This window comes from Anolis sagrei, chromosome 4 (assembly GCF_037176765.1).
Source record: "Anolis sagrei isolate rAnoSag1 chromosome 4, rAnoSag1.mat, whole genome shotgun sequence".
NCBI classification, from domain to species: domain Eukaryota; kingdom Metazoa; phylum Chordata; class Lepidosauria; order Squamata; family Dactyloidae; genus Anolis; species Anolis sagrei.
This window is the reverse complement of record NC_090024.1, coordinates 163959046-163975146: the sequence shown is the minus strand read 5'-3', so window position 1 is coordinate 163975146 and position 16101 is coordinate 163959046. Positions and strand designations below refer to the sequence as shown.

The 16101-nt window shown below is 38.5% G+C and overlaps 1 protein-coding gene across 9 annotated transcripts in view; it reads left to right on the top strand.

The window, feature by feature from the left end:
* LRRC7 (leucine rich repeat containing 7) overlaps positions 1–16101 on the top strand; it is a 215861-nt gene that overhangs the window by 174179 nt on the left and 25581 nt on the right. For 7 of the 9 annotated variants that reach the window (XM_067467827.1, XM_067467825.1, XM_067467831.1 and 4 more), the window contains 3 exons: positions 168–1845; positions 9529–9678; positions 15776–15895. In XM_067467827.1, coding sequence (XP_067323928.1) covers positions 168–1845; positions 9529–9678; positions 15776–15895 — 1948 coding nt within the window. The remainder of the gene's footprint in view (positions 1–167; positions 1846–9528; positions 9679–15775; positions 15896–16101) is intronic. The other 2 variants (XM_067467828.1, XM_067467833.1) reach the window with 1 other exon arrangement.

Here is a 16101-nt window from a genome sequence, read left to right as displayed (position 1 = left end):
CTTTATCACAATTTTCACTTTCACAGTCTTGTGCCCATAGCTCCAGTGAATGTGGAGGGCTGACTGTACTTATTGTACAGTAGTGTAAGGTAAGGCCTTTTGTTTTTCCGATTGCTCTTTGTCAGATACAGGTTAATTTTTTTCTCTTAAATCTATCTTTCTTGCAGGCTTGTCCAATCTTTTCCTCAGCCCCTGGAGACAAAGCCATTGCTCAGCCAGCGGGACTCTGCTCCGGCAGGAAACATGCAGCAGCATAATGATCGGCGTCCGATGAGTGACACCTTTGCTGACAGCTGGAATGATGGCTCACACTATGACAACACGGGATTTGTGGCAGAGGAGAGCACAGCGGAGAATCCCAGCGCTAACCCCCTCTTAAGCTCCAAGTCAAGAAGCACATCTGCTCATGGGCGCAGGCCTTTAATTCGGCAAGACCGGATAGTTGGTATTCCCCTTGAACTTGAACAGCCCACTATGAGAAACACACCTGAATCAGAAGTGCCTCCATCAAACCCTTGGCAGAACTGGACCAGAACCCCTAGCCCTTTCGAAGATAGGACAGCCTTTCCTTCTAAGCTGGAGAGCACGCCAACTGGCAGCCCTTTACCTGATAGGAAAGATCACGTGAAAGGCTCTCCTGAAATGAGTGGCACTTTCCCCCCAGGGACACAATGGGAGTATCATGATCCAAATGCAAACAGGAGTCTTGGTAATATGTTTTCACATATTCATTGTCACCAGGAGCCTTCTAAAAATATGATTTCCATCAGCAAGAGTACAGAAAGGCTTTCCCCAATGATGAGGGATTTGAAGACAAACAGATTTAAAAAGTCACAAAGTATAGACGAGATAGATATTGGCGCTTATAAAGTTTATAATATACCACTAGAGAACTATGCAGCGACTACGGACAATGCAGGAATGCACGAGAGGTCAGACAAAATGATGGGGACAGAACATGGGATGTCTAGCATGTCTCGTAGCCAGTCTGTACCAATGCTGGATGATGAGATGTTGACCTATGGAAGCGTTAAGGTACAGCAGCAGCAAAAACCTTCGGTGACTAAAAAAGTGTACCAGTTTGACCAAAGTTTCAATCCCCAAGGATCAGTGGAAGTCAAAGCGGAAAAGAGGATACCACCACCTTTTCAGCATACTCCAGAATACATTCCCCAGCAGACTAAAAATGTCTCCAAGGATTTGGTCAGCCCAAGAGCCTACCGTGGATACCCACCCATGGAGCACATGTTTTCATTCTCCCAGCCTTCTGTTAATGAAGAGACTGTCAATACTCAGTTCTCAAGTCAGGGATCAAGGGCTGGATATCTGAGAAGAGCTGATTCACTGGCCAGTTCCACAGACATGTCAATGTACAGAAGAGTCAGTGAGCCACAGGAACTGCCGCAGAGTGATAGGTATAACAGACATCAGTATAGAGGAGCTATGGAGCGCCAAAGCAGCATGTCAGTGCCTGAATCCCAGTTCCTCAAAAGAAATGGCAGGTATGAAGATGAACACCCTTCATATCAAGAAGTGAAAGCCCAGTCTGGAAGTTTTCCAGTTAAAAACCTTACACAAAGGAGGCCATTGTCTGCAAGAAGCTACAGTACAGAGAGTTATGGTACCTCCCAAACCAGGCCAGTTTCAGCTAGGCCTACAATGGCAGCTCTGTTGGAAAAGATACCATCAGACTATAACTTGGGTAACTATGGTGACAAGCCTCCAGATAACACTGATATAAAGACAAGGCCTACCCCTGTGAAGGGAAATGAGAGCTGTGGTAAAATGCCCGCTGACTGGAGACAACAGCTACTTAGACATATAGAAGCTAGAAGGTTAGACAGGGTATGTTTGGCATTTCTCTGCAATTAATGCCTTTAGTTTTTATATTTTTATATATCAAAACTATCTGCTTGCAGTGATTAATATGTTATCTAATCATAATTCCCAGATTTGTGTTATCAGTCAAATTTAACATGAAGTCTTCTGTGTACAGAATTATCAATGATGAGTTAGTAACAGGGCTCCCTGGGTGAAAATTACAAAATAATATCCCTGATGTAACATTGTTGGGTTTTTTAAATACAAAAATTATCATCGCCACTTCTAGTAATATTGTCTTCAGTATGGATTACTGATTATGTTAAAATTACGCATTTAAAATGTATCAAAAATGTGATTTGTTAGCTCTTGCAATAATGAGAGAAAATAATGAATCAACGCAACAGTAATGAAGTTTGATCTAAGCAGCCTTTTAACTGATGAGCACAATTCCAGATTCTACATGCAGAACCTGTCTTATATATTTTTAGTGTCATTAATACATTTTGTGTGCTTAAAATGGTGTGCTTAGAAGTCACCATATATACACTAACACAGCAATGTATTCATATTTAAAACATTCTGCCACCGAAGGAATGGATTATATTACTTGTGTTTTGGTTACTTCAGTCTTGAATGTATTTACTTGAAATGAAATTAGTGGACCTGAGTTTCCTTTATATCCAGATATTCTCAGGATACATAACATAGTATCTAAATCTAATATGTTTTACATAGTAGTAAATATATTTTCGAAAACCTTTCTTTAAAAATATTTATTAGCTTCTGTAGTGTTTCCAAAGTGCGAGGAATTAGGAAAATGTACTGTATTATTTGAAATACTTATAAGTAATTTTCTAAAATGTATTGATGAGTAAAGTAGTATATATGGGCTCCCAGGTGGTGCAGCAGGATAAACCACTGAGCTGCTGAACTTGCTGACCAAAAGGTTGGCGGTTCGAATCCGGGGAGCGCGGTGAGCTCCCGCTGTTAGGCCCAGCTTCTGCCAATTTAGCAGTTCGAAAACATGCAAGTGTGAGTAGATCAATAGATACCACTTTGACGGGAAGGTAATGGTGTTCCATGCAGTCATGCCAGCCACATGACCTTGGAGGCATCTATGGACAACACTGGCTCTTCAGCTTAGAAATGGAGATGAACACCACCCCCCAGAGTCAGACACGATTAGACTTAATGTCAGGGGAAACCTTTACCTTAAAGTAGTATATAATAATGACTGAAATATGGAAAATACAGTTGGAAAACATGCATCACATGTAGTTCTAGTATTGAACTTTTGGTTTGGTTATATAATCCAGCTACTGAATCTCTATTTTGAGTAGAAGTTTGGTGCAAAAGGAGACATGTTCAGTCCTTTGACCTCTTAGACTACAAATCAATTTTGTTCCCCATCTTCTTAATACTGAGTAGAAAATACAATCATATTTTCTCCTCACGGGGAGGATAAAGGAAACTGTGATTGATGGTTTTTAGTGAGATACCAGCTCTAGGGGAAGGAATTATGAATTTAGCAGATCCGTGTTACTATAGCTGCTTTGTGTTAAAGAAAAGAAAGTCTTCAGACACAATCAAGAGAATCATTACTTTGGCATTACTTTGTTGCTGTTATGTTGTTTTGCATTACCTTGTACTTATTGAATGCCGTGTCTCCTGTTAAGACTCCCATAGACCTGGATACCCTTTTCAGCAATCTATCATGACTGTGAAATGACGTTTGTTATATTTAATTATTGTGTGTGAAAACCAACATGATGTAGTGATTTGAGCACTGGATTATGACTTTACAGACCAAAAGTCAAATTGCTGTGCAGCCATGGATATCGACTAGGTGACCTTGAGCAAGTCTCACTCTCTAAGGGCCCTTCCACACAGCCCTATATCTCAGAATATCAAGGCAGAAAATCCCACATTCTCTGGGTGTGGACTCCGATAACCCAGTTCAAAGCAGATATTTTGGGATTTTCTGTCTTAATATTCTGGGATATAGGGCTGTGTAGATGGGCCCAAAATCTCAGAGGAAGGCAAAGAACCTCCTGTGATACTTTCATCTTACAGTATGTATGTATATTTGCTTTTGATTCACTTATCAATTTATGATAACCCTACAAATTTCATAAGGTTTTCTTAGGCAAGAAATATTCAGAGCTTGTTTTGACAGTTTCTTTTTCTTAAATATATGGTAGCCTCATTGCCAGTCTTCCATCCAAGCATTAACCAGGACTGACTCTGCTTGTCTTCCAAGATTAGAATCTGGTGCCTTTAAAGTATTTAGGCCCTATACCCAACTTGGTTTTTCTTAGGGTTGCCATACATCAGAAACGACTTGAAGACATGGAACAACAATAAACTGCACACATCCTCCAACTCCTGCATAGAAATATACATTGAATTATGAAGCGTTTGTTTCCACGGTTAATCATGTTCCCAAATGTTGTCATAAAAATGTGAAAACTGAGATTCACAAATGCATTGAAGCCTATAGACCTTACTCTTCAAAGTCCTGTGATGGGAATTACTATTGTATTTCTTGATAGTATTACCTTTCTATTTGTATGTTCAAAAACATACAAATAGAAACATTTTACATTATATCACTGTTTGTTAGTGGAGCAAGTTCACAGTTTAATTGTGATTCGTTGCAAGTTGAACTGCCCAGTAATGACATGAAGTACAACTGTTTTAGCATTGTAATACTGCAAAGTGCCATTTTAAGAAAGGTGCACAACAAAATTCTTTTTTTCTAAAGAAGTAAGTACATCATTCAGGATATTCTAGCTTGCATGCCAGTTACTTGCTTTCTTTCCATGCTAACTTTGAATGGAGGAACATTCCAAAATGCAATCTTAATTTATAGAGGCACAGTGTCATGAGGGACATAATATGTATGACTAGTCCATCTTGAAATTGCGTGGCTTACTTTTAGTGCCCTACTAAGTTTTATAAAACCAAGTGTTAATGAAAACCCAACCTTATCGGAAGCTACTTAGGAAGAAAGCTGTTTAGAACAAAGAAGTGTCAGCTGGCCTTGTGAACATAACACATCTGTAATTTTGTGTGAAGAGGTGAGGATGAGTTTTGTAGATTTTTCTTTTCAAATTGCTTCCCCTTATCTACACTTGGCCTATGAAGCCTGTGAAGTGAAAAACAACTTTATGTATCTAATAGGAGTAGAGAAATGGCAAACTAGGAGTAGGTCATGCATACTTCAGCAAATCTAAAACAGAATTTAAAGCAAGCAACTGGAATGTCCACACAGCACTGGGTTTTGAAAAGTGAGACTTCCTCTTTGGTATATGAGAAATTTTAAAACCATCTGTGGTTAAATCCAATATGTAATTGTTTTCCCAACACAAAGGTTGTCTACACAGTAAAAAAAAAAAAAACACTTTTTTTCAGCACTGTGATCTGAACACATGATGTTATTGATGTTCTGCTTGCAATACAGTTCTTTGGGCATTAATTGGGTTCAACAAACCTTGCCCATTATCCCACAGTTTTCCAGAAAATCCAGGTTTTTTGGCACCTGGCTGGCACTCCAAAGTGGCATTGTGTTGTTGTGAAGTTGAGGGGAGGATTTAGTGGTGGATGAAACACAGTTTGGTGAGAGTTATTTAAAATGTTAAGTTTGCCAGTATTTTCTTTAAGAATGATGCTGACAGAACAGTATATCAGCCCATCTCCGCTTGACAGGAAATATGTATATGCACATGCATGGCGGGGGGGGGGGGGGGAGCAGAGTGGGCATGGCTATGTGGATAAAAATTATGTGAATAATTGGAGATTGTTGACCATCACCTTACACTAAGGTGAGTTTACAAGGGGTAATGTATGCCTAGTTACAGTGGTCTCATGTTGGTGTGTGCAACCATTGGGGATAGGAAAATACGGTGCAGAGCAATCTTTTTATCAGTGTAGACAAGCCCACAGTTCTCATAAGAATGCAGACATCCTGCAAAAGCATATTTATCTGTTCATAGTTGTTTGGGGACAATATAGTGCACATGTGGAATTGCCCCCTCTGCTCAAAGCGATAAGGGGCCTGTGGATTGGGAAGCATCCTATATGCATTGATCCTCCCACTTAAGTGTCTCCATACAAGGTGTGTACAGTTTAAATTACATTCCTCCAGTGCATTTGTTTTCTACCTGTTAATCTTGGTCTAATTCCAATACTGGACCACTAGCCAATGCCTTCCTCTCCCCCCATGCCATTCTTTGTGCAGCTTGGAAACAAGTTTATGTTGTATAGGCTTGTGTGAAATGCAATGCAGATATTGTCTCCTCTTAATTCTCTATATGTATCCCTCTGCTTGAATCCTGACAAAAAAATCAACTCGGGGATCTTCGTGGAACTCTGATTGTCAACACAGAATTTGAGGGCAAGATTTTATTTTTCTGTCTTCTGCTTAAACCACAGATTTTCTTCAGTGGGCTCTATCTTACTTTTTTTCAGAGAATGAATAATATAAAATAATTACATATCAGTTGATAATAATTTGATGTCATGACCTGAAGCAGAATACTACCAGCTGCTAACATCTGTTCTGTTGTTCAGTACTCTTCCCAGCTGGAAACAAAGTTTTTTTAATGCAATTTGGGGGTCCAGAAAGTAAAATGGATATGTTGTTATTGTTGTTCTATGCACTTAAGAGACTGATTTAGGGCCTTTTCCCAATTCTGAACCTAAGGTTTTCAGGCTCTAGAGAGAGAGATATCTGGTAAATGAAAAAGGGCAAAGGCTCCTCTGCATATACTATATATCAGACCCTTTTAATGTTGTGTATTTGTTCTGTGGCTATCCTTTTCTTTGATGTATAAGTGCATACCATACAACTGTCCTGGTTTGGCAGGAATAGTGAGTACCAATTAATCAGCTGCAATCCCAGTTTTTCATGTGCTTTGAACATTTCCTACTTTCTCTCTCCCCCTTCCACTTTCCTTCTTTGTCCAAATTGTATTTCAATTGCTGCAGACTGAATTCAAGGTGAAAAAGTAATCTGCGTGCAATTAACTCAGGATGGGGGAGAGGATAAGAAGTAGAAGACACTTGGCCCTTTGCAGTAGACTCTGGCAAAAGTTAACTGTTGCAACTAGTACTGTGTCCTTCCACATTAACAACATTTGCCATTGTAACTACATTTTAGTGTAACTTGACCACATGTGCCCCATCTGTGAAAATTTAGAAGATATGTAAGTGTGTGTACTTCTTTATTCTCAGGAATTCCCATGTGCAGTAGTGGTCTATTACAGGCAAGACTTGATTAGCAAGGGATATGCCATCAGCTCTTACTCCCATGACTCTCCACTCAGTCTAGCTACAATTCCTTCAGTATATCTAGTAGGAAAAAATGACTTTTTCCAGGCAGCACTATATTGTTATACATGGTTCCAAGCTTGGCCACATTTCTTTTTCAGTATGCTGCTTTCCATGTCTACTCAGAAGTAAGCCCCAATAAGTCCAATGAAACTTGAATTCCACTTAAGTTAGTACACTAGATTGTAGCCAATAAATAGGGCTTCTGAAGGTAGAGATTATCAATTGCTGAGAGTGGTAAAACAGGGTACTTCTGTAGGACCCTGAAAAGCTGCATTTCAATCCCCATTCCCATTTTATTAAAGAAAACAGCAGCTGTGGGAACAGTTTTGAGTGGTTATTTAACAAGGAAGTGAAATGAAACCAAAATTGCTTCGCTTTATTTTAGTGTCTCTCCTAGGCCACAAATTTTAATTTTAAAAAATTATTTGAATTTTTTATGTTAGAAAATGGGGAGTCTTGGAATCTATGTGGGGGTTCCAGTGCAAGTCACGAGCAGCCCTTTCACCACCTCTTAGCTAAATTTAATGTTGAAAAATGAAATAAATTTGTTTCTAATATTTATAGGAAATAATAAAAACATTCCAGTTTTAGAAGTGATCAAACTGTTTGGCTTAGGGCATATTGCTAACAAGAAAATTAAACCTTCAGATTTTTTTTCCCTCAAATAATAAGAAATTAGGAGTATATACAAATGATTATAGGGTCTGCTTAACCTAAAGGGGTCAATACTAGTGAGGTACTCTCCAGAAAACATTTGCAACCCAACTGTGCTACCAAATGCCTTTCTGTATGTGAGGCATTACATTTTGCCATAATTATGTTGGAAACTGCTTTGAGTCTCCTGCTGAGGGAAAAAAAGTGGTATACAAGTGAAGAAAATAAAGAAAAAGAAAAAGAAATAAATTCAAAACTGAATGAGGGCTAAATTTAATTGTTAGCCCCAGCTAGAGTTAAACCCATTCACTGTTGTGAAGTCAACACTGTTGATTTAGAGAGCCTACTCTAACTGGGATTTAATGTTATTAAATTTCTCATATTAGAGAGGGATGCATGCTGAATACGTCAGAAAACTATTAATAACTGATGTGCATGTGCATATTTACACATGCACGCGGCCACATATGTGCATCTTCAAAGAATATAGGACACAGTAAACTGTATTTGAAAACAGTATAAGCATTAGGTTAGTTGTTGCTCCCCTTGTTCACCAATATGTGGCTGGCATCTTGTTGAACAATTACAAGATTATAAACTGGATTTAAAGTCTCATAACTGCTGATGATTCATGTTCATGTTTCTGAATGATTGAATGAGACACCCAAACCTACATTTGCTACCTTGTAGCATCCCAACCAGAGCATTTCCAGAGTGCTGGAAATGGAGGTGTTGGGAAATGACTTTTGCAGTGATTTCCTGGTATTGGAGTGTCTTGAGAAAAGTAATTGTGGTAGGACCCCCAAATGTTGTTATTGGAGCACATTATTTTGTTGTAATTTTCTACATATGTATTCAGTTAATATATTATGCAAGCTTCTATTATGTTTATCAAGTAAACAAGTTATACTTTAAAGGCATACATAGTTTGGGGGATTGAGAGTGATTGCAGCGAATTTTCATAAGGATAAAGCTTATTCAATTGAGTATTTTATCTGTGTCTAAACTGTTCATCCTGAAGAGATGCAAAGTATTACTTCATTTGCATGGACAGATGAAACAGATGTTGCAAGGTCAGCTTTATTTTTCTGGAAATCTACTCAGGTTAAATTACATCTTTGACTTTATGCTAATTTAATACTTTATAAATAATCAAGACTAATTCATAAAAGTTGTTTGCTGACTTATTAAAATAGGATCATTGAACATTAAACTGTACGTGCAGTAGATAATCTTTTACCAGTATAGATTCAAAACTAACATGTGACTTCTGCAATATGTTCTCTGAAATCGGTTTTAATGGACATCTTCTCACAGTAATTAGAAGATCTGAACTGAGGTTTGTTTTTGCTGTTGTTGATCTCTGTGAAAATAAATCATGCAATGAATCAGAAAGATTCAAATATCCAATCATGCCATGGTCTTACGTAGCTTTCGTAGTACACAGGCAATTCTGTATCATGTTCTTTGACTGTTTAAAACCTTTTGCTCTTCAGGAATCTGTCTTGTAAATGTCTTTTTATGGTAACCATTTTATGTACAACTAGCACTCTATGTGCTTCTGTCCGACTCAGTGCATGCATAAAACAGCTACTTTAGTATTGTTCGTTTGCTTTAATTAAGATCATGTGTAGTTAGTCATGTATGTTCAATATTTTCTCTTAATGAGCATGTGTGTTCATACCCTGTCACGTGGTTGTTATTTCCTCTACTCAGACTGCTGCTTATAAACACAACACTGTTAACCTTGGCATGCTGCGCTCTGGAGGTTTGTCAGCAATGCATGCGGGCAGAAGCATGACATTAAACTTGCAGACTAAATCTAAATTTGAAAACCAAATGCATCAAGAGCTACCTCTACCGAAAGTAAGTATGAGATAGCCTGCCGATATCCAACATCAGAGATTAATACTTTTTCATACTCTCTTTCCTCTTCCTTTTTAGGCTTAGTATATTATTCATGCTTGTGTCCCAAAATAAACAAAAGAGGCAAAGTTGCTAATGTAATTTACCTACTTAACATCTTTGCTTACTCAAGTAATTGGCCTACCACGTGACAGTCATGCTGCTTTTTCTGCTCTTCTGTTGCAGCCTAATATAGCCATCATGTTAGCCAAAAAGGCCTGAGGGTCATGTTTCATGTTGTAGATGTCAGTACTGTTAGAATGGCGTAGTCCTTAAATATCAGGAAAGGATCATCACAAACTACCTTATCATTTAGGATGGCGTCATAGGAGCCTGTGGCCTACAGGTATTGTAGTTTGTCACCCCAGTTTAAATCTGGACTAAATTCATAGTTCAAATGGCATTTCAAAATGTATGTTCCATTCTCATTTTTATTATATTTGTGCATTTCTTATGTAGAACACAGTGGAATTAATTGTTGTGTGTAAACATATACCTGTGTGTATTTTAAATTATCTATTGTGATCTTACTGGGAGATGTAACTTCAGCATGGTGTAGTGGTTTATGCATTACACTATAGGCCCATCCAGACAGTACCATATCCTGGGACCTGTCTGGATTTTAACCAGAAGCGTCCAAATGACGCCTCTGGTAAAAACAAATTAATTTGGAATAACCTAAGTTATCCTGAATTAATTAGACAATCCCATTAGTGGGCCTTCCTGAAATGCCTGGATCTAATGGGGTAATGGGCCTGTGGGGACTAGCTTCTGGGTAGTCCTGGGAGTCCCAATTTGCCATCCTGGAAGTCCCCATTTGCCATCCTGAACCTTTTGGGTTTCTGGAGCCCAAAGGTCCAGGATGACCCCCATCCCCTCCCCCAAACCTACCATTTCCCCTAAAAATAAAGTAAAACTTACTTGACCACACAAATGTTCCTCCTGCCACAAAATGATGTGGCAAGAGATGAAGGAGGGCCAAGGAGAAGTGGCCAAGTAAGCTTTAATTTATTTTTAGGGGTAAATGGGGGGGGGGGGGGGGAGGTTTCGCTGCATGCCACCCTGATTTTAATTGAGATGGCATGTAGCCCCTGAACCCATGTTTTTGGGGGAGGGGAGGGGGGACAGGAATCCGCACCAAAGCAGGTTTTTAAACCCATTTTGGCACGGATTTTGGCGCTGTGTGGAAGTGCCCTATGATTCTGGGGGCCAGAGTTCAAATTCCCCCCTGACTATGGAAACCTACTGGGGAAATGTTGGGCATGTCATACTCCCTCAATCTCAGAGTAAAGCAAAGGCAAACTTCTCTGAACATATCTTGCCAAGAAAATTCTGTGTTAGGTTTGCCTTCCACCATAATGTTGGAGGTGACTTGAGTGCACACAACAACAAACTCATGGATGTCTTCCTAAATCATACTGAATCAAACTATATTTCAAGGTGAATTCATGACCCTGAGTGAATAGATCTATTTACTAATTGTTGATAGATTACTAATAATTGATAGAAATTTTGAAATGTGTGTGAAGTTGACATGCACAGACAATGGAAAAACTATTCTTCATTGCTGTTAGGAAGAAAATAAGAAATAATGGATATGAACTGCAACACCCTAGATTTAAGTTGCAGGCTATAGTTGTCCACCAAAAAGGCAGTAAAATAATGTATCTGAAATATATAATTGTTGAAATTTGATATCACTTTAGCTTCTATGGATCCATTGTATAAGGCTGAATCATGGCACAATGAGATCCAACTGCTTTAATTGTATAGCACTGAAGTGCTCACAATCTTAGCCATGGATAATGGAAAGTCATTTAGGAAAGACATAAGATTAGTTTCTTTCAAAGTTATAATGTATATTAAGCTTTGGCATTGTGAAGAGAGGGGATTTACCAGTATGCAAAGGATACATTAGCTGTGAGTTTCTTCTAGTACTGAATATGTGATTCTGTGATATTTCTTAAGCATTTTAAGTCGAGCAGGAACATACTCCAGGCCAAAATTATACTGAGCTAAAAGTATGCATTTAATTCATTACCAGGTATATTTATTTAGTATTAATTAAGGTTTCCCCTTTTAAATTGTGTTTAATGTATTATTTATTAATCTAGAATATTACAAGTTACTGTGTTCCTGTTGTCCAAAAGTTAAACCAATCCCAACTAGATATGCATTTAAAATACCAATGAATATTATTGCTGCATTAGCAAAAATCTTCCTTTCATTTTCTTTCCAATCTTTTTATGACTGTCCATTCCAGTATGTGGACATATAATTCATTTTCTCAATGCACTAAAGGTTTGAATGTTGTTGCAGTTGATAAATGACCCAACACAAGAAAATAAATGACCAGGAAATCATGTGTCTGACTGAAACTTTTGCTCCAGTGTAGCTATCTCTTGCAATCTGATATGTTGAGTGAAATGTTATGTGTGTGCATGTGTGTGTCTAACTTGCTGGTAGCCAGAGTAAATTTATAATGGATTTGTTAATTCTTTGATTGCCCATGTATTTTCTTCCTTATGTCATGTAGTTTATTTGCATTTCTGTATATGCATGGGAAATCAGAAAAACTAATGACCCAATGCCAAACTTTAAATTTTTCTAATACTTGAAAATCTTGTAGTATTTTTATATCCTGCCTAGTAGTAAATCTGGAATATTTTATTGTATTTCTTTAATGTTATGAAAGTGTCAGAACAGAGATTATGGTTTATATGGATAATTCATTAAGAAGGCCAGTTGTGCAATGGGTCTCTTACTCCATGACAACAACACACATACACATGCATTCATTCACGCAAACACAGTGCAAGCAGTATATCCATTGAGTTTGCATTCACAGGCAGCAGCTTTTGCAGAAGCTTATCAATATAACAGCCCAAATCTTTATCAAGTCCAATTTAAGGCTTCTCATATTTTCCTTTCCAATGTCCCTCTCACTACATGGAATGTTGCTTCCCAAACTTTTATGGATGCTTTGTTTCCCAAATTGGAGCGAGAATTCAGCTAGCTTTGCTTCTTCTTAGATTCATTGAATATGCTCTTCCTCACTTATTCTTCCTTTAGAATTTGTTTGTAATGCAAGATGACCCATAAAGTGTTCCCTTTCATTAATTTTTAAACCATTAACATAGTAAAATATTCCCAGATCCCAGTCTTTGAAACAACATTTCAAGGTAATGAGTATTTGCTATTAATTGCCCCTTTAAAAGGCCATTATTTTACATGTTATGAAAGTAAAAGGAACATCACTACTCATCATATGCCTAACATCATTGTTTTTTACATCGTATTTCCAAATCCTGTCATAAACCATCCTAAAGCAGACCACAACATACAACCTGTGGATCGTATGTTGTGTGGGTCGCTTGCAGCCGTCAAAGGATTTTGGATGGCCTGTAAAAGGTGTAAAAGAATAGCAAGGCTCAACAGATTGTTTCTCTCCTTCTGTTGCACAATTGATAGGCAGGGAAATCAGCTATTCCTGCACTGAGGACCAGGAAGAAACCCAGGCAAGCCTGCACACCCAAGGCTCTCTCCCAGTTCTTTCTTCCTCTTCACCAACACAACCATCTCCTGCTCTGGCTCCCTCCTTCCTTCACCCAGAAGGCCCAATATACACACTTCCTGTTGCCATATTAGGAGAAGAAAGCGCCCTCCCCCCTTTTAAAACAATCCTTTGAGCTTTGTGTCAGAGAGAGAGAGAGAGAGAGAGAGACTGACCCCCTTATTCCCGCCCCAAGGCTTGGCTGGCAGTGGGATCCAGTTGCTCTATTGCTCAACTGCGTCTCACTACTGGAAAGGTGATTTTGTACAGAAGAGTGCTGACTTTCTCTCCTCCCCTGTCTTCCCACTGGAAGAGACCTTTTGCTTCAGCCTCTTTGCTTTTAAGGACTTGATAATAAATGTAATTACTTGATATTAATTGAAATTCCCCCTTTTTTACAATAAAGTTTATTTGCAAAATAGTTTAATCATTAATGGTACTTTTATTTGGAAAGTGAGGGACTAAAGACCTATCTGTGACCTGAGGAAGTTCAGTTTATTGTGATTTTGGCCCTTACCTACTGCCAAGATGTTCATTTGATGAGTGTGACCTATAATTTGTTCACTTCTACAGATAATGTTCAAAATGTGTAGTAAGCAGACTTCCATATTTTGGGTCTCTTTCCTAACCAATATCTCTCCTGATATTTTGGCCTACAATTCCATTTTCCCTGACCATTGGTAGTAGCCTCTAAAACATCTAGAAGAGCGCAGACTGAGGAAGGTTATCACAGTGAGCCAGGCTGCAGATTTTAATATGCCAGTGGTTCTCAACCTGTGGGTTCCCAGGTGTTTTGGGCTGCAACTCCCAGAAACCCCAGACAGTTTACCAACTGTTGTGATTTTTGATAGTTGAAGGTCAAAACATCTGAAGACCCACAGGTTGAGAACTACTGTTCTAAGCTCTCCAAAGAAGACTATAACCTCAAATATTAGAAAAATAACCAGAACAATTCCACCATGAAAATACAACAAATGAGTTGCTTGCTTCTGTGTTTATATAAAAAAGGACAAAAATTATGGATGTCACTAGTCACTGTATCACAAATACGAAATTCCATCCTTGGAGCCCCCAGTGGTGCAGTGGAGTAAACTGCTGAGCTGCTGAACTTGCTGACTGAAAGTTCGCAGGTTTGAATAATGGGAGTGGCATGAGCTACCGCTATTAGCCCCAGCTTCTGCCAACCTAGCAGTACAAAAACATGCAAATATGAGTAGATCAATAGGTACCCTTCTGGCGGGAAGGTAACTGCGCTCTATGCAGTCATGCCAGCCACATGACCTTGGAGGTGTCTATGGACAATGCCGGCCAATCGGCTGAGAAATTGAGATGAGCTCCAACCCCCAGAGTCGGACACTACTGGACTTAATGTCAGGGAAAAACCTTTACCTCATTCCTTCTGTATTGGTGAAATCTATAATTCATCCTTTAAAAAAATGAATGAAGGCAGTCTAACTACATTCTCTTTAGCTGTTGGACATTTTATACCATCATGAATTTCTTCATGTTGAATCTAAATCATCTCTGTCTGTGTGCATAGAGAGTATAATTTGAATATATTCTTTTTAGTCCTGCCTTCTGGAGCAACATCTTTTATATAACAGTCATCTGAATATTAAGAAATGACTATAATGTTCTATGTCACCCTTTGTCTCATGTAGCAGACCGGGGTGTAAGAATGCCTGTTAGTGAATTGTGAAGCTACGTATTGGAAGAATTGATCTTCAGTGCACATTTGTCCAGTTTTTTTATCGGTCCTATTACACAATGGCCACTTGCTGACTTACAATATAGCCACAGTTATTTCCCTGGAAATAGATCTTATGGAACTGCCTTTTTCTAATTCACACAGGATTCCTGCCTTCATCTTGAGGGATCTTTTGTCAATAGTAAATGCACACAGCTCAAACATCCTTGTGTTTGTCAAAGGCTTTCATGGCTGGAATTGCTGAGTTGCTGTGAGTTTTCCAGGCTATAGGGCCATGTTTCAAAATCATACTCTCCTATCTTTGGCAGGCATCCTCAGAGGTTGTGAGGTCTGTTGGGAACAAGGCAAATGAGATTTATATGTGGAATGTCCAGGGTGGGAATGTCTGGAGAGAATGCTTCTGGAACATGGCCATACAGCCCAGAAAACTCACAGCAACCCATTCTTGAGTTTGATGTCTTTGTTTAATTGATCTGGGGCTTCTACAAAATGTGTATCAAGGAGAAGCCAATAGTGTCATTATTAAATATGTCTTTCTATGTACATTAGAAGTGTGTCTGAAATACATGGTGTAAGTTCTTTCCAGTTCCTTAGTAAACTGACAGGAACTGGCATTAAAGTTGTATACAGTTTTGTTGCTATAGTACAAGATATGTGGATTTAAAATGATAAACAGATGCAGATATTCCCATCACAAAAAAGTAAACTGTTTATCAAAAGGGCTAATGTGATACTTAAATCATAACTTAATTATATTGATCTTCCTCTCACTGAATTAATTAACTTTCTAAAAACAGACTCCATCACAACAGAGCAGCATTCTAGACAATGGACAGGAAGATGTTTCAGCTGGCAGCCAATGGAATCCATATCCTCTTGGAAGGCGAGATGTGCCACCAGAAACTGTTGCTAAAAAGGTAACCTATCCCACAAGAAATAATATTGGAAGCATATAGAAACCGTATTAGTGGTACTGTAGTGCTGTTACGATCCAGTGAACTCTTACTAGTAACTAAAGAACCAAAATAGGCCATGAGATTTTAAGTTTTGGCTTCTTGATTTTCTCCTATGGATTTTAAGAGTATCTGAGTATTACATTGTCATTAATGTTAGCATGCTTCTT